The following is an 18338-nucleotide window of genomic DNA, read 5'->3' on the forward strand; positions in this document are numbered from 1 at the left end:
ATAGAAAGAGAGAAGGGGAAAGAGAAACAGACAGAGGGGAAATGGCAATGCCATGGGGCATGGCCTTATGGATGGCAAATATGGTGTGGGTGGCACTTGTTGGATGGGTTTCTTCTTGCTTGACTGTTGCTGATGAGCTTGCCAGCTCTCTTAGAACTGGAGATATTGGTCCTTTTCATGTTGGCTGATCCTTTTCCTTCAAAAAAAAAAGAAAAAGAAGGTAACTCTCTCTCTTTTCCCATATTTATTGCCTTATCTTCTGTGTATCTGCAAACCTTTTCTCTTATCTAATTCAATCTGGAAATTGCTGCTTCTTTATTGATCTTCCCATATATCCTTCTTTTTCTTTATTGGATTCAGTTTGATTCCTTGGCCCCAATTATTGAATCAATCTGATGTCTTCTGGTGCTTGTTAAATTCTACAACAGCTGCTTAACTGCTGGAATTTACAATATCAAAATAAATTGGTGTTTTTTTTTTAATTTAGTCTCGAAAAGGCATATGTTTTTCTTGTAATCGAGTTTCTTCTTTAGTTCCCAGCTTCTGCTGATAAACAGCAGTTGGATGCATGACGTCTTCATTTTGTCCGTGGCACGGCTGAGCTTTCTGTCTAGTGTTTGTGTTTGTGTCTTTTGAAATTTCTAGGAATTATGTGTGATTAGGATTAAGAAAGGAGACTACTTTCATAGTTTATGTAGTTACCAGTATTGCTTGATGTAGAGCTTCCTTTGAATGTACAATCATGGGAAAGAGCTGACCTTGACAGAAATGTAAAACTAGAATGAAGTTGTAATTTCAGCGGTAATTGTTTTTTTCCTTGACCTCATTTTTTTCTGGAGGGAGGGCCAGCGGTGCAAAGGCGGTTTATTCATGATTATATTATCACCAGGTTTCTCTGTCAAGGTTTTCAGGAACTTTACTTCGTCATCCCACAGTGTCATTTTCATTATCACCGGAAGCTGACGGAGTCTTATCTGACACCTCATTTGGTTATACAAAGCCAGTGCATCTCTTTCTATATGCCCGTGCATGAACTTCAAAGTTTGGCAGCCTGCGTCTGTGTCTTGGACATCTTAATTTATGGGTTTTAGATACCATGGTGGTGGTTATAGCAGTTGAGAAGTTTTCACTAAATTCATGGTGCTGGCTTGTTTTTGCATATCTTGACATCTTATATAATAGTTTAAGATTTTAGATTAAGAATATTTTTTGTTATGTTATAAGAGCTTTATTGACTAAAAAGTTATGAGTTTTAATCTCAGCAATATTATTATTTTTGTTTAAAATTAATTAATAAAACAAAATAATGTGAGATAATATAAGTTTTAAGCGCTTTAACATATTAAAAAATAATATAAATAATATTTTTGGGTTTCGCTCATCATTTTAAATTTCTAGGTTAAGATATTGCAGACATGGATTTAGTATGTAGCTAAATTAATCTCATGATATTCATGTCTGAGATTTGAAGGCTATTTTCTCTGCTAAGCATCCTACTTAGTGAATTTCAATATACGAATTTCTCATTCATCAACAAAAAGAGAGAAAAGCTCAATTGCTGCTTTCATTATTGCGAATTTTGGGGAATTTGAGTCCTAGTTCACTAGATAATTTATTGATAGAGGTGGACCATTACCCTTTCCTAATGGATCGCTAGTGAAGCATATGAATGAAGCTAGGTTTCTTAACTGCACGGGCTCAGAGGTGGGTCTATGAGGTTGTTCCAATGCCTCAGGTTTTGGGAGAGGACCTTTGCTCTGGGGCAGTCACTTATGTTCCATTTTGGTCTCTGTGGTTTGTTTACTCCCGACAACGTTTTTTTATGATCCTCAAAATCCCATTATAGCTTTATTTCAACTATCTTTGCAACTTGTGGCCTTGTCTTTTTATGGGAATCTTAACAAATGAGAAAGATTGTTTGGTACGTGGGGAATTTGCAGCAGACTGATTTGGGCATGTTAAATAATCGTGATGAAGTTCAGCTTATCCAGTGCCAGTTACAGAAGTTGAATTCATTTCCTTGGCAGAGCATTTAAATAAAGTGTTCATGTGCTTGAATTCATGTTCGCATGTTGAGCCTGTATCCTTCTTATATTTGAAATGGTTATTTAACATGATATTGATATTAGAACCTTTACGGTCAGGCGGGATCTCACTCAACAGCTCAAGATTTTGGTTCTTCAAAGATAGTTGGAATTTTAGTTCCAACACATTGGAATTGTAACTCTTATTTAAACCGACTTTTGCAGATCATATCCACAGAAGAGACTATTCTGCAGAATTTGGAGCTCTCAATCCTCTGCAATTGTGCTATGAATGTTTGCAAGGTGTGAGATTTAAAAGATGAACGTTTCAATTGTTTTTTCCATTGCACTGATGGTTGAACCGCAAGCCATCATGAATTGCATATAGATCGGCGGCAACTGTAAATATACCAATGAAAGGCACGTTCGATTTGGTTTGTTCTGTGGTGGCACTGCAAGGGGGGTGTGATTTAGTGAGCCTTGCTCCTGCAAGGCATTAGAGATATGAAATGAAATATCTGGGCTGATGTTTCTGCCTGTCACGCTATTGTAAATGATTGTGAGACCTCTTAATTTTAATTATTTTTCTTGCATCAAATATTATTAAATGGAAAATGAAACAAACATTATGTATAATATGATTTCAACAAATTTCGCATATCAAATAGTATCTGAGTGAAGAAATACTATTAACATAAAGATAAAATTAAAAGATTTTAGCAAATACACAATTAAATTAATGAATTAAGCCATTAAAATTTAGAAACAATTAAAAATCTCGAATTTTCTTATATTCAAATCTTAACAAAACTTCAAAAACTAGTCGAGTGTTATTTTGAACATAGTTTTTTTTTTTTAGATTAATGTGAGTGTCCGGGCCAGTTTGCGCATACCACGACTAATCCCACGGGTCCTGAAGTTAACGACCATGTAAATCTCCAGTGGCCATCATATAAACAACCAAGGATTCAAATATGAGACTACAGAGAGAACAAACCCTTTAATCCCAAGTTTTTATCACTTGACCACCACCTAAATGGTTCAGGACATGGTTGAGTTCCGGTCTGAAAGTTAATCTTAAACAATATTTTTTAAAAGAAAAATTAAAATATTATTGTTTTGATATTAATTTTTTATTAAAAAAATTAACGTATAACGATATAGGTTTTGACTGTGCTTTGACTGAATAATATAAAGAAGTTAACATGTTAAGAATTAGGTTGTGACCAGGTTTTTACTTTAAACCAGGCTGGTCAGATTGCAGGTTCTGCCGGCCTGTCTGAGTCTCTTAAGCAGGATAAGCTTCCTTTTGTCTCTGATAAAAAAACAAAGACTTGGGTGCTTGTCGATTGCTGTGTTCTGAAATGCAATTAGTGTTTAAAATACCAAACACTTTGTCCTATTCAAGAAAAACTAATAGATTACCCTTAATTCTGTGTAACCTCTATCATTCAAGCAAAATTTCAGCACCTAATAGAGATTGCATTCGCAATTCTAACATAGCACGTTCCAATTTGCTAATCACTAGGCTAAGTAGAGAAGGGAATATCAATGACGCACGTCAAGTGTTTGACAAAATGTATGAACGAGATGTGGTGACATGGACAGCAGTGATTTCTGGGTATATAAAATGTGGATTGATTGTGGAAGCAAGGAGGTTGTTTGATAGAGTTGATGCAATTAAAGATGTGGTCACTTGGACTGCGATGTTAAGTGGGTATGTGAGGTTGAAGAGGATTGAGGAAGCTGAGAGCTTGTTTGAGGTGATGCCAGTGAAGAATGTTGTTTCTTGGAATACAATGATTGATGGGTATGGAAAAAATAGGGAGGTAGATAAGGCTATTGAGGTGTTTGAGAGGATGCATGAGAAAAATATGGTTTCTTGGAATACAGTGATTGCTGCTTTGGTTCAATGTGGAAGGGTGGAGGAGGCTAGGAGGAGGTTTGATGAAATGCCTAAAAGAGATGTGATTTCGTGGACTACGATGGTTATGGGGTTGGCGAGGTCTGGGAGAGTTGACGAGGCTAGAAAGGTTTTTGATAGGATGCCAGAGAGGAATGTTGTGTCATGGAATGCGATGGTTACTGGTTATGCCAGGAATATGAGGCTGGATGAGGCTTTTGATTTGTTTGAGAGGATGCCTGAAAGGAATTTATCCTCGTGGAATACAATGATCACAGGGTTTATTCAGAATGGAGAGCTAGCATGGGCAAGGAAGGTGTTCAATGAGATGCCTGAAAAGAATGTTGTTTCCTGGACTACCATGATAACTGGGTATGTTCAAGAGGGAGAAAGTGAATCAGCATTGAAGGTCTTTGTGGAAATGATAAAGGATGGTGGAGCCAAGCCTAATGAGGGAACCTTTGTTAATGTTTTGGGAGCTTGCAGTGACTTGGCTGGTCTTGGTGAAGGGCAGCAAGTTCATTTGTTGATCAGTAAAAGTGCTTATCAGGATAGGACATTTGTCGCATCTGCACTCTTGAATATGTACTCGAAATGCGGGGAGTTGACTATTGCAAGGAAAATTTTTGATGACGTAGTGATAGGCCAGAGGGATTTGGTTTTGTGGAATGGTATGATTGCAGCCTATGCACATCATGGATGTGGGATGGAGGCAATTGAATTGTTCGAGGACATGCGGGGTTTAGGGTTTAAGCCTAACGATGTTAGCTATGTGGAATTGCTCAATGCTTGCAGCCATGCTGGTTTGGTGGATGAGGGACTAAACTACTTTGACGAGCTTGGGAGAGACAATTCCATACAATTAAGAGAGGATCATCATGCATGTTTGGTGGATTTATGTGGTCGAGCAGGGAGGCTCAAGGAAGCTTTTGATTTTATTAAGCAGCTAGGGACCAAGGCATCATCCTCTATTTGGAGCGGTTTACTTGCTGGATGTAACGTCCACGGGGATCTGGAAATAGGGCAGCTGGCTGCAAAAGAGCTCGAAAAGGAGGATCCCGAGAATGCAGGAACCTATTTGTTGTTGTCTAACATATATGCTTCTGGTAGGAAATGGAGAGAAGCCTCGAGAGTGAGGTTGAAAATGAAAGAAAAGGGATTGAAAAAGCAACCTGGTTGCAGTTGGATTGAAGTTGGAAACAGGGTTCACGTGTTTTTAGCTCGTGACAAGTCTCATTATCAATCTAATCTTATCTATTCTTTAGTCCATGATATTCATGCAGAAATGAAGAAGGCAGAGCATGTACCGAATAATGATTTTGTTGATGATGAAGATTTTTCATCAACTCAGATAACCAAAACTTCATGAAAATGTAGTCAAAGATGAACAATGAAGGATTCTAGGCAGAAGGATTCATGTTTTAGCAGTATATTCATTTGATTGACTAATTATAAAACACTGTAAATGTGAATCACAATTGATGGCTATCAATCTACCAAAATTGAAGCTCAGTTTTATAGTGTAATGTATTTGGTGCATGGGGTACTCTTTTCTTGATTCTCCGACAGTGCACTGTGTGTTAATGAATAACATTTTGGTCTTGCGAGCAAGAATTTCCTGTCATCAGAGTGGTCATATGATGATATGAAATAAAGGAAAAATCAATCATTTTTGTAATGGGAGGGAAAAATATTTGCAGAACTAGACAATTCAAAACCAATTGGAGAATAGCTGCCGCAGGCTGCTTGGGCTCATGGCTTGCGTTGTTTTGCTGAATCTATCCTATTGAGGGGACCCTGTTGGAAATAACCTAGATATTAATAAGCAAGCACCACGCTTTCCCTCTGCATCATCTGTCCTGAAATTGTAACAGACCAGCCCATACCTTAGCAGAATCGGCATAAGCATTGTTAAGTAGCTAGTGGAGGATTTATCTATGGAGCCCAATGCTAGTCTTATCTGATATATCCCACTTTTCTTTTTATTGAGACTTTCCAATTTCGAATAACTAACGAGATAAAGCTGCCCACTATGGTCGTGTTTCAAACGAAACACAGACAACATGCTTTCAATTCCCAAAATATTCCCCATTCCTACAGTTATACTCTTTCTAACTCTCTGGTTCAAGTTGTGCCTCACTCTACGAGCCAGAAAGAACGAAGAAGATCATAGAGAAGATAAGGTTGCTACACAGTACCAATGATAAAATGTCATTGAAAAGTATCCATAGCACAAGCAGGCATAACATACAACAGATTCTACAACATCCACGGTAAGACATTGTGAACAACACATTACATCACCAGACACAACGATAAGTTACATGTGACCCGGTAATATCACCATCATAGGTGACCTTCACCACCTGTCCCCTCTCGAGGCCATAGTATCGTGAAATTGCATCATTCTTTAACAGTCGAGGAAGCTATCAAATAACAGGAAATGAAGATTAATATTAGAATTGATAGTTGAGACTATCAGTCAAGTAAATTATAAATAATATGAGAAATGAAACGTTACTCAGATTGAGAGAATTAGTCACAGTCAAGGCATGACTTTGTAGTAAAAACACAACTTTTGAATCATTAACCACTGCACAACTAGGGAAAATACTTAAGGGAATAATTATATCATTTATTAATCAAGTGAATACAGCTAGAATCTATTATATTGATGCACTGACCATTAAAATGCATGTGATATAGAAATTCGGATGATCATATTTTCTCAAGGCGAGCCTTCTACTTGCGTCTTATTCTAAATATCATTTCAGCTATTTTTTAATATCTTTGTGACAGACAATATTCAGACAAATCAATCAAGAAAAGTAATTAACCATTTAAGAAACAATAAACATAACAAGGGAGCAAGCGAGAAATATATTCCAGGAGACATCATTTATAGCTTTTCTTGGTTTCAAAGCTGACCTGCTTTTCTTCTATACTGTACTTCTTCAATAGCCTTTGTTTTGCTTGCTCACTTAGCACCTGATGCTTTGGCTTTAATATATGCTTTGTGATATTAACAAGCAAGTCAGTTATCTGAGGACAAACCAAACCATCGTCAAATACTAGGAACATAATTAGAGAACTTTGTGACTAGAACACAAAAAGCAATCAGCATACAAGTTACATATTGCCAAAAGCTACATTAACATAGGCAGTTACTGTCTAAATACTCACCCTTTGTCTAATATCCAAAAACAAAATTATATAGAGAAAAGCCATGTAGAAATTGTTCTGCACTGTAAAGCAATATGCGCACTTAATTACCATAAGATAAAAAGTGCACAAGTTAACAAATTTGGGCATACAGTAACCTAAGAATTTGTTCTGAACAGTATTGATTTTCAACCATAACTCCTGCATTTTAGGTTCTAAACCCGAACAAGGGTGCAGTCTAATTTGTTCTATTGTTGCATGGCTCTGTCAACAACTTATAAACAGCTGAACATGTTTTTCCAAAACAACTTCCAGCAGTAAACCATCTCTGTCGATGCAATTTTGAAATATGATTGCTTCCTAACAATTCATTTAATTTTGACATGCTCATGGCCCCATGATTCGCAAAGCAATGGAATTTCAATATATCACTTCTCATTTATTTGCAATCAAGAAGTAATTATGAAGATATACCAAGGGGGCATAATTAAAATTTTCTTGGAGGCAGCAAGTGAAATGAATCCAGTTGAAAATTAACAGAATGCAATAAAGAAAGTTTCCACCACTGTTAATTCTCATTATGGACATCCTCCAGAAGCACTCAATGAAGAACATTCTGACCTCTCTGAACAAAAAAAAAAAAGAAGGAAAATGCAGCCATAATCAATTTGTAGAAGTACCACCTAAAGCACAAAAATCCCATGAGCCACAGTTAATGGGGATAAGAACCCAAAAGACACTTAACATTATGACATCAAGAAGACAACTCAAACAAGGACATTTGATGTGAAATTCAAACGACAACCTAAAACTGGATTTGCATGCTATTTCACACCATCCATTACAACAATAAAAATATGGCATGATGAATTTAATACATAAAGAAGAATGAGGGCCATTGCCCAGTCCAATATTAAGAATCCTGGGCTTGGAACAGATAAAATGAAGATTCCATACATCAAAACAACCACTTCGTACTGAATCGCTGAAGGGTAAAACTCTAGTGTTCCTACTCAAGATTCTACATTAGCAGGTACATAACGAGGCAGTGGCTTTTTTTGCCCTTTCTTAATAACATCTAGATATGTAAAGCATGAAAATAAGATTAATTACTTAGGAGTCATACCTGGAATATTTCAATCTTGAATTTGAAAAGATCCAGAGCTTTCATAGCTTGGTTAGTTATGTTGTTTTGCAAGACTAATATCAGACCAGTCAAACTGTCTCTGTCGGTAATCTGAACCGTAATGAGACGAATCATGCTAACTTTAACCACACCAAGGCCACAGAAAATCACCAGCATCTGCAATTCAAATAACCAGTAAAGACATTAACTGACTCCTTCAACCAAAAACATAGTGTGATTGATATAATACTTCCATCTCACAATTTTGTAGCCACAATTCAGAAAACATTATCACAGCAACAAACGTTATTATCTCACCATCCACCATAGTCAACTATATTCAGTTTCATTTTGATTATCATGCTACTTGAACTGAACAGCTTCAATCACGGTTTTCACCACATGCATGATTAATTAACTGCAATCTTAGGCTAACTTGGGTGCAGATAAAGGTGATCAGTGTACATGCAGTGATTGATTTCATCTACTGACACATATTCCAATAAACCCATCCAAAAATCATATGGGAAAGGGGAATACATTGCAAACCCAAAATATAAAAACTTCCTTTTCAATACAATTTTCTCAGTAACCAAACAAGAAATGAAAAACCAACAAACCCTAGAATCAACATACCCTTTTTGAAGGATCTGATTTATGGGTGGCAGAAAATTTGAGGAGTTCAATATCAGGGTTTTGACCATAAACGCCTCTAAAATCTTGCAAAGAAATGTCAATCTCTGAACTTGGAACAGAATAGCCTCTATCTTTTAACATCTCAAGCACCGTTCTTCTGGAAAGATAGTATCTGTGGCTCTCTGTGCTACCTTCATCAACAAAGCCGCTCAAGCACCTCCCCAGAGACTCCATTCCAAAACTCCCATTTTCTTTTTCTTGATGAGCTCCTCCTTCTTCATTCGGTCTCTCCGTTAGTAAATTTTGCTCCATTTCTCCCAAGAACCTCCCCTTGAAACGAACGTGACTGTGTCTGTTATTTTTAATCTCTCTCTAAATGGAAGTCTGTATCTGTGCCTTTACTTGTCAGATTATTTGTTTACTTTCTTCAAATGGGAACTGTATGAACTATGAGTTGTGCTTTCTATGGTGAGAACATTCTCCCAGAAGACTGATCTCTCCAATTTCTGGTGACATGCGTGCCATGGCTCGCGGGGCCTATATAGTACAGGGATACAATACTTTCCTATTTATCATTTATGTTATTATATATAAAAAGAAGAAGCAATACTCCAAATAAAATTCAGAAAATGAAGTTTCAAGCATCCTCTAGCTTAATAATTTTTAGACTTACCCTTTATATTTTAAAAAATTACAATTTATATTCTTGATGCAAATAAAATTAATTGAACTGTAGAGCAATATCTAATGTAAATTATTATGCGTACAATAAAATTTGGGTTATAAATTGTAATTTCTAAAAAACGTATACTTTATTAAATAGATTGTTTCATTGTTTATTTTTTTAATTGATTATATTGAATTGCTTATTTAAAATCAATAATTGATAATATATATGTATTGAAACATATAATTTTGTTGCTAGTAATTTGTTTATTTAAAGTTTATGAATTGATTTTATATGTTTTATAATGTAATAAGAATTTGATATTATCAAGCATAATTTCACAAGGATTTTATTTTTATAAAAGCAAACATGCTGTAAAACTAAAAATCATAATTCTAAAGTTAATCATCAATATACAATATCTTTTTAACTATATGCAATTAAAAATAATAAAAGTGGTAATATTTTATTTTTCACAAGAATTATATACATATATATAATTAAAAAGAAATTAAAAAATAAAAGGAAAAATATTTCTTATATCAATCAACTTGTTTAAAAATATGATAATAATAATTTTTTAAAATATTATTTGGTTACTCTTAAATTATTATTTGTTTAAAAATATATTAAATAATTTTTATTTTTATTTTTACAATTAATATATTAAAAAAATAAATAAATAATAAATTTAATTTTTTAAAAAATATGTTCGTACCACATTACTTAACGGTAACTACAGATATGGGAAAGAGATCTTTCCCTTCTTAAATTGGGATTTTTAGGAATTTACAGTACCCCTACCGGTGCTCTCTGGCTACAGCCATTACTGTTTCACCCAGAAATAACATGGAGGGTGATTGTTATTACGTCACAGCCAGAATTCTTTTCTTCTTCCGGAAATCTGCCTCCTGTCCAGGGGAAAAACCCGCGGGTGAGGTGGTTAGGTAATTCAGCAGTGACGTTAAAGTTCTCGATTAAGAGTTGAATGTTCAACGACAGTAAGTTCTTGTCATCCGCAAAATCATTTACTTCGGTGCTGTCTGAAGTTCTCGTTTTTCGTGAAATCCCACGCCATAGTCTGGCGCGTGCATCACTGCAGTAAGGGTGGTTTCGTTAAACGGGCCTGGATTCTTGGGAGGCCCATCCTACTGTGCTTTGTTTCGACTTTGGTTATATTTTGTTCTCTTTCGATAGAGTTTTGATAACCTAATAATTCTATATGGTTATTAAATCAGGTTTAACGAATTAATTTGGATTTTAAATTAAATAAAAATATTAATTTAATAAAATTTAATTGACTCAACAAAATTGACTCATGACAAGACAAAATTTCATCGCACTTGATTGATTTTTTTTTAATTCTTGCATAAGCATGCCGGAAATAAAAAGAAATGGCACGATCCTAAACCTAGCAATTTTTTAATTTAATAGAATTATCTGATGCCCAAGTTTTCAAAGAAACACAAACCAAATAAAGCAAAAACCTGACTCGACTCATACTAATTATCTCTTCGTGTGTGTGTGTGTGTGTTATAGAGCATTATTTAAAAATACGTTTTATTTAAATAAATGGGATTTTTTTATTTACCTTATTAGAAATTTACTCTATATCCCCCCTTAAGCGAGGGTGATTGTCTTTACACACACACACATAATGATTAACTAAAACAATAAAAGACTCTCAAAAATTGATAAATTTTTGAGTCAAATTATACATGTTAAGAATTAATTTTTTTCTCCCGAAAAGACAACCAACATGTTATTGGGTATCCTTTGAAAGCTTTATTTTACTCCTTGCCATTTATTTATTTATTTATTATTGGTTATTAAGAATTTACAATGACGATGTGTCTCTTTTAGCTGAAAACTTATAAAATAAATTTGGTAGGAAGGTTGAGGATACTTAACTTCTTTAATGTTCAAAGATTTACGTAAAGAGGTGGAGTATTTGAAAGTTCAGCAGTGATTATTTTTTATTTTGATTATATTAAAATAATTTTTTTATTTTAAAAAAATTATATTCAATATTAACATATTAAAATAATTTTAAAATATTTAAAAAAATTAATTTTTTTATAAAAAAATAAATTGAATAGTAGCTCCAAACTACCTCTGAATACAAAATCTCTTATCTAGGAGTTGTGGATTGCCGATGGGAGTGAATGCTTATGTCATGGACAGTGTCCAATAAGTGAGAATTGCTCCAAACTCTATCCAGGAGATTCCCTGCGCATGGAGACATCTGCTTCAGGGACAATGCAGCATTTAATGGATTTATGATTTATCCTTGTAGTGGGCGTGGAAAAGGTCATAGGACGACCCAGGATTCTAATTTGGCATTGTTCTAGCATGGTTCCTCCAGGTAATTAGAACAGCGCCGTCTTTATCCTGCCCGGGGACCAGAGCTTCCCGCCCGGAGAAGAATCTCTCTTGATATGTCCCGCTGCCAGAGCCGCATGAAGGCGTGCGGAGGCCAACACGATACAAGTGTAACCGGGCTTATACGCGCTGGGATACACTGTCGTTGTAACTCTGGTCTTGTGCTAGCTGGGGTAGTTTCTCTGCCACAATTATAATATATATTCAATTTGATAGTGAAATAGTTACTCGAGATCTATCCTAAGAATTCTTTTTTTTTTTTTTCATCAGTGACAATGATCACGTTTTTATATCAGTACCATCTATGATGCTGTCAAAGGATTCCTCGTGCCTGTTTTGCCTGCATCTCTGGATTTTCAGTTTGGAAGATAGAGATTTTGAAGGCAGCTGCAGCCCTAGCTCTGGTCAAAGTTCAAACATCAAGGCATGGGAGATGAAATACGAGACCTGGGAAAATGGACATCACGGGACAGTCTGTTTTTCATCTCACTGATATCATGCAGCAAGCAGGCTTATCTGAGATTGGTTCATCATATGCTATTCTGACCCGCTAGTATGGCCATTTTTGTTTTGAAGACTTTCTTCACGTATTGGCAGAGAAGAATCCATGATTCCATCTCTACCAGTCATTCATTCAATCTGCACGGGGCAGCATCAATTTTGTGGACCAACGACCTGATAATTAGATTTTCTCATCACCAAATATACCCATTATAATCACTCTCTAATTTCCGAGTACATTACTCAAAGTGGAGATATGTCATGAAGGGACCAAATACAGTAATGAGTAGATTCACCAAACACTGTTGCAGCACGAAAAATCTCTGGATATTCTTTCGAATGCATCTTTACTGAATGTTCCACCAAAAGAAGAGACAAATGATCACAATCCTGAAAGCTAAAATAAACAAAGAAGAAGCATAAAAAAATGTTGATTCTTATTGATCTTGTTTAGAGAGACAGTGGGGAATTATACCCTAGAGCTTGACAAATAGGACTGTAGGAGTAGCAATGTAAACAGATCATGAGAACAAACTGTTTTCAATGGAATTGGTGATTACAAGTAGTAAGATAGAAGTTGCAATTTTGAAGGCGAGCAACAAACTGAAGCACTGTAAGCATAATCTATGAGCAGCAACCAGGGCAACGAATCAAACCATTCTCGTTGCAATCAGGGCACCTTCTCAATTGCTCTTGTTCTTCATCAAATACTTTTTTACTCCCACTACAATTTGGACATGGCACGAACCTTGCATCCCCGCAAGTCTCGCAAACCAACGTGGGATCTAGAACAGGAAGACCTTCTAACAGCTTTGCCAATACACCAGCTTCATTTAGCTGCCTGATTTCTTCCACCCCGCCAATATGATTTCCTCTAAAAAAAACTTGTGGAAGGCTCATTGGTTTCCCTTTTAGCAAACTTTGCACCTCTTTTTTATAGGTAGAATCCATTGAAATATCTCTTTCATCAACTGCAACTCTGAAACCTCTGAATATCATTCTAACCGCACAACAATCCTCGTATGTTTTTCTTATTCCTCTCAAACTTGTAAAATACAGAACAATTTTGCCTTTTTTGGCATTCAAAAAGGTCCCATTTTTACTTGATAAAGTACAACTCATGGGACTAGAATCCACTGGTGTTGCATCCTTGGACTCCTTGTGACACCCCAATTGCCTTGATGACAATGCACGCGTATAACTTGCTGCTACATTGGGATCCATCTTTGAAAGCAATGATTCCTCAGAAAAGTGCTTCCATAATGGCTTTGACAATGAAACTGGCTTTTCAGCAACTACAAATGTCACCGAATCACAAGAAGCATGTAGCTTTTTCACACACCCATCAGAACTCGGATGATGAAGAGAACTGGCTTTGGAGACAAACTCGATAGCATGATCAGAATGTGATGACCTTGGCTTAAAAGAGTTATTGATCTCAAAATCAAGGCCATCATCCTCATCAAGACCATCCATGAGCTCCCAAGTGTTAATGACAGAATCAGGGGATAAAGGCTCACAAGGGTCTCGATTATTTTGTGCTTTATGTATCTTTTTGGTTGTTTTTCTTGGTGATTGTGGCTGATCAAAGGGTTTTGGGGTGTTCTTTTTGGGGTCAACGAGGACAAGAGAGCCATAAGTGGAGGAAGTTAGAGACACGAGGTGGTGAGAGTCACCTTTCCTTGAAGGTGGATGGTGGACCAATGGGGTTCGAAAAGAGAAAGCTCTAGGGACTGATTGTGAAGAATATTGTGGAGAAAACACAGAGTTATCTTTAGCAGGAGAAGCATAAGATAAGGAATCTTCAGGATGGTGGTTCTCTGTGAGGAGGGTCTTTGGTCTTGAAGCATAACAGCCCATGATGGAGAAATGGATCTCGTTGACTCTCTATGAGCTACTGTTGTATTGCTTCCTTTCTTGTTTACTCTACTCCTGTTTTGTTTTTGCTTGTTGGGGAGCTTTTGCTTTCTCCAGTCTTGCTCTTGCTTTCTTGGCCTGGGTTTTAGGTATAAGAAGGTTGATAGAGAGAACTACAGAGGTTAAGTACGGATGAAGTAGAGCTTTCAAGTGAGTTGGAAGGTGAAGATGGATGTCATCATGGGAGTGTTTTGTTTTTGAGATTTGATCTGTTTCTTAAATAATTTTTTAGTGAGAAAACATTAAATTCATATATTTTTAGATGTTTTTCAATAACTTGGATATATTAATGACAAAAATGAAAAAAATCTTTTAAAAATACATTATTTAAATGTAATCTAAAAAAAAAGCTGCACAGCACTACCAGACAGGAGGTTTGGAATTTTCTTTGAATTTTTGAATTGATTAAGGATAAAATCTTTGGTGTTCTAGAGCTATATTTTGTCAGATTAGAGGCTAAATTAGGAAATGAAATTTGAATCAAAAGATAAGATTTATCTAGGCAATCATGGCAATGTTTAAGGTATATCTCTGTTTGTCATCTAATCAAACTTATAATTGTTTGCAAATACAATAATATTGATTTCGAAATTAGTGTTAATTTCGAGGGAAAAAAGATTCGGACCCTCAAAGTGTGATTTTTACTCAGGTTTTAAGGGTAAATATATTTGCTTCCCTGCCTTGCCTATAACAAGGATGGATGAAATGCTCTCTTTATCAATACAACTCGGCAAGAAAATCATGAACAGCGTCGGCATGGATCCAATCTGTCTTTGTGTGTAAAGTAGTCATGACAAACAAGCCGAGATGGACAGGCTACAAATTTGCAGGGCCACCATAGCCACTAAGCATAATTGGGCAGAACAGACGATGACTCTTTTGTTGCAATGTGAGGTTGAGCTGGTGAAGTCGGTGTCATGCCATGCCATCTTTGTTGTTCTTCAGCCCTTTAAAAATCTGGAAAAGGAAACAAATCCTTAAAAACTTTGCAGCACCCTGTAAATTGTGTCTTTATCTTATATCCCCTGAAAATTCTGTCTTTTTCTTGTTTCCCCTGCTTGTTACCTCTGATCAAATCAAACCCTTAGCGTTAAATTGGCTCAAATCAGCCCCTTTATTTCTAATAAATGCTGACATGAGCCCCTCAATCAAACTTTATCACTATATAATCGGCCGGTCAATGCTGTGAGTTATGATATATTAGGACACAGGATCTCATGTCGTATTTTATTGAAAGTAAAGGGGTTGATTTGATCAAAGTTAAATTAGAGGACTTGATTTGACCAATGCACAAAGTAGGAGGATCACATGTTTCTCTGTCTTTTATTTTTCAGAATCGAGCCCCCCTCGTTTTGGTGACGTACACAAGAAATGGACTGGAAGGCTTGCAGCACATGCAATAGTTTTGTACCGTGGACCAAAAATGTGCTCGTACAATAATTTCTTTGTCCGGACATCTAGCAAGGAGTAGATACGTATTATTTTATATTGTTTATTCTCTAGCGAACTTTCTTGATAGACTATGTAAAATTTTTTGTTTTTTTAATTTAGTCATTAATTTTTTTTTGTGATTTTATTATAATTAAAAATTAATTAATTTTTATTTTTATGAAAAAAAATTAAAAAAAATTAAAAAAAAATATAAAACATAGATGGCATGTCATAAGTTTTGCAAAAGATACATTTTGGTTATTAAACTATAAAAATCACATAAATTATATAATTTAGTACTTAATATTTTTTGAATTCAATTTTGGCATAAAAGTTGTTTTTGTTATTTTTTAGTCTCAGGTTGAGGGAGGAAAAATAGAAAAAAAAGGGGTTATTAGATTCCAACAATAAAAAAAAAATGTTATTGATATTGATTTAAGTTATCAAATATAGACAATATTTGTATTAAATTGTTCTATTTAATGAGAAGAGTTTATATTATTTTGTTTTATCTTTAAAGTTTATAAAAAAAACAAATATTGTTGATTTTTGAATTCAGGTTGATTTAATTTTTAGGGTGGTTATTTTAGAGTTTATAAAACCATAAATATATTTATCACAATTCCTAAAATATTTTATGTTAGAAATAAGTTGAAAAACAAGTTTTTTTGATAAAAAAAAACTTATATTATAATGGCTAAAATATAAACATATTAGACTACATACCATTTAATTTTTTTTCCAAACTAATTTGAGGTGGAAGTTGCAAACAAAGAAAACATTAAGTTCTCAATCGTGCAAGCCTTCCTAGGCAAGCCCACACGTGGGCCTTGATAAACGGGGTAAACAAGTTGGCCTAGCTTTTTTTTTCTTTTTTTTTTTAATTAATGATTTTTTATGTTTTTTTCTCTAAATATTTTTAATTTATATTTAAATTAGTATTTATTTCTTTTGGAGAGTCTCTTTTAAATGATTTTTTTAGTTAAATATTTACATTTGAAGAACTTTTCTAATTCATCTATAATTTTTGTATAGATGAACTTTATTTTTTATATAATATTTCTAATAAGTGTAGTTTTGCATGATTTTTTTCCTTTTATTTTACTCAATTAATTTAATTTATATTTCTATTTTTATTATTATTTTCTTAAATAAAAAATTATTTTAATAAATAAATTTACATGTTCTGTTTTTCAAAATTAAATATCTCAGTCTATATTTGTTTCTTAATTTTTTAAATTTTATTTTTAGGTATCATTATTGACTTTTTATTTTATTTATTTATTTACATGCATAGTTTTTAAATTATTTAATTATATACATACATAAATTGTCCCAAAAAAAAATAAATTTAACATGCAGTCATAACTATACCTCATGCCTTTTTAGCTTAGTCGAGCAATATTAGGCCTAGGGAAACGATAAATGCGATAAACCTGGATTCGGGAATTAGGAACCACCCCCCACTTTATTTGTCATCCCCTCAATCATGACTGTGACTCTTTTATATCAAAAGAAACTACCATTTCTCATAAAAAATAGGACGACGCCTAAAATACTATTACAATGCTGGTCCAGCATCCTAACATATACGAGAAACAATCCTGCACTGTATGGAGATCAATAGAGATTTCTTCAATCTTGCTCTTGCTTTATGTTACAAGAACCACGAGTCCGCACGCACTACAGCATATTCAAATTTTCCAAGGCTGCTGCTATACAAAATACAAGAATCTATGTACAGAGAGTTATTGATTCAAACATGGCCATATGATAGAACCAACTCATAGCTCAAGCTTCCTATTTAGGTAACGCTATTGTCTACAAACAATATAGCAGTTGTAACATGGATATAACTGAGTGATGCTACTGTTCATAATCTAAAATTATTTAGAAAGCTGAAAACACAAAAAGCTGCTCTTCTTTGAAAATATTTTTTATGCACATTGATGGGATTGAGAGTTGTCATTTCTTGCGAGCGAATGCTGCAGCAATTCCACCAGCTATCAGTCCCACAGCGGTAGCAGTGATGCCTATTCCAATAACACCATCTGCATTTTGACAAACATTTTCAGCATTGTTTAGACAAATAACTTTGAAACTTATTCAGATTAATGCTATCATGAGAGTAAAAATGTTCAAAGTGAGCATACCTTTGGCAATTCGATCTTCAAGTGTCTTCTTCAGGACCAAAGCCTGCCTCCAATCAGGTGCAATCTACAAAAAGTTGAAATTCAGAATAAAGAAGCAAAAAACAAAAAGAAAACAGCACTTATGCAGACATAAACACAAGAGACCTCCAGACATTGGTCCACCAGCTGCCTGCTCCTTGAATATTCACCACTTCTGTAATATCCCACAGCCAGAAGATAAATCTTCTCTCTCTGTTGCAAAGGCGAGCTACTATTTGCCAATGATGCTGCAACAAAGGGTATTTAGTTCAAGAAAGAGGACGCAAATTTTAAATAAAGATATGAACATTAAAATTGAAGACACATACAAACTTAAGAGCGAATTTGCTCACAAGGGGGTAGCAATTACATGCAAGAGCCAATGGTTTATCTAGGGAATCCCTTTCAATATTCCTGC

General features: G+C 34.9%; 5 protein-coding genes across 9 annotated transcripts in view; 2 read left to right on the forward strand and 3 right to left on the reverse strand.

Annotated features, from left to right (window-relative positions):
- LOC105108014 (uncharacterized) overlaps positions 1-2656 on the forward strand; it is a 2836-nt gene extending 180 nt beyond the window's left edge. The window contains exons 2-3 of one of the 5 annotated variants that reach the window (XM_011002147.1): positions 24-210; positions 2248-2656. In XM_011002147.1, the coding sequence (XP_011000449.1) occupies positions 42-188 (147 nt within the window). In that variant the 5' untranslated portion in view covers positions 24-41 and the 3' untranslated portion in view covers positions 189-210; positions 2248-2656. Of the gene's footprint in view, positions 1-15; positions 221-531; positions 1213-2247 lie in introns of those variants that run through there. The other 4 variants (XM_011002149.1, XM_011002150.1, XM_011002146.1 and 1 more) reach the window with 4 other exon arrangements.
- Positions 2657-3257: 601 nt separating this feature from the next.
- LOC105108015 (pentatricopeptide repeat-containing protein At2g35030, mitochondrial) lies at positions 3258-5405 on the forward strand. The gene is given in 2 exon segments (XM_011002152.1): positions 3258-5256; positions 5258-5405. Coding segments are annotated over 2 exon segments (1893 nt in total). The 5' UTR covers positions 3258-3388; the 3' UTR covers positions 5283-5405.
- A 671-nt stretch (positions 5406-6076) lies between these two features.
- LOC105108016 (DNA-directed RNA polymerase V subunit 5A-like) lies at positions 6077-9417 on the reverse strand. Its single transcript, XM_011002153.1, has 4 exons — positions 8852-9417; positions 8216-8392; positions 6856-6969; positions 6077-6353 (listed from the first exon to the last, which is right to left on the reverse strand). The coding sequence occupies exons 1-4, from the start codon at positions 9161-9163 to the stop codon at positions 6228-6230; spliced, it is 729 nt and encodes a 242-aa protein (XP_011000455.1). The 5' UTR covers positions 9164-9417; the 3' UTR covers positions 6077-6227.
- Positions 9418-12817: 3400 nt separating this feature from the next.
- Positions 12818-14554, reverse strand: LOC105108017 (uncharacterized protein At5g39865-like). Its single transcript, XM_011002154.1, has one exon. It carries the CDS (start codon positions 14259-14261, stop codon positions 13026-13028), a length of 1236 nt encoding a protein of 411 aa, XP_011000456.1. The 5' UTR covers positions 14262-14554; the 3' UTR covers positions 12818-13025.
- Positions 14555-17258: 2704 nt separating this feature from the next.
- The window catches only part of LOC105108021 (mitochondrial fission 1 protein A-like), a 3165-nt gene continuing 2085 nt past the window's right edge, over positions 17259-18338 (reverse strand). The window contains exons 3-5 of the mRNA XM_011002158.1: positions 18047-18168; positions 17903-17966; positions 17259-17800 (exon numbers count right to left, since the gene is read on the reverse strand). Coding sequence (XP_011000460.1) covers positions 17715-17800; positions 17903-17966; positions 18047-18168 — 272 coding nt within the window. The 3' untranslated portion in view covers positions 17259-17714. The remainder of the gene's footprint in view (positions 17801-17902; positions 17967-18046; positions 18169-18338) is intronic.

The sequence above is a fragment of the Populus euphratica genome, unplaced genomic scaffold (assembly GCF_000495115.2).
Source record: "Populus euphratica unplaced genomic scaffold, PopEup_1.0 scaffold179.1, whole genome shotgun sequence".
In the NCBI taxonomy this organism is placed as follows: Eukaryota; Viridiplantae; Streptophyta; class Magnoliopsida; order Malpighiales; family Salicaceae; genus Populus; species Populus euphratica.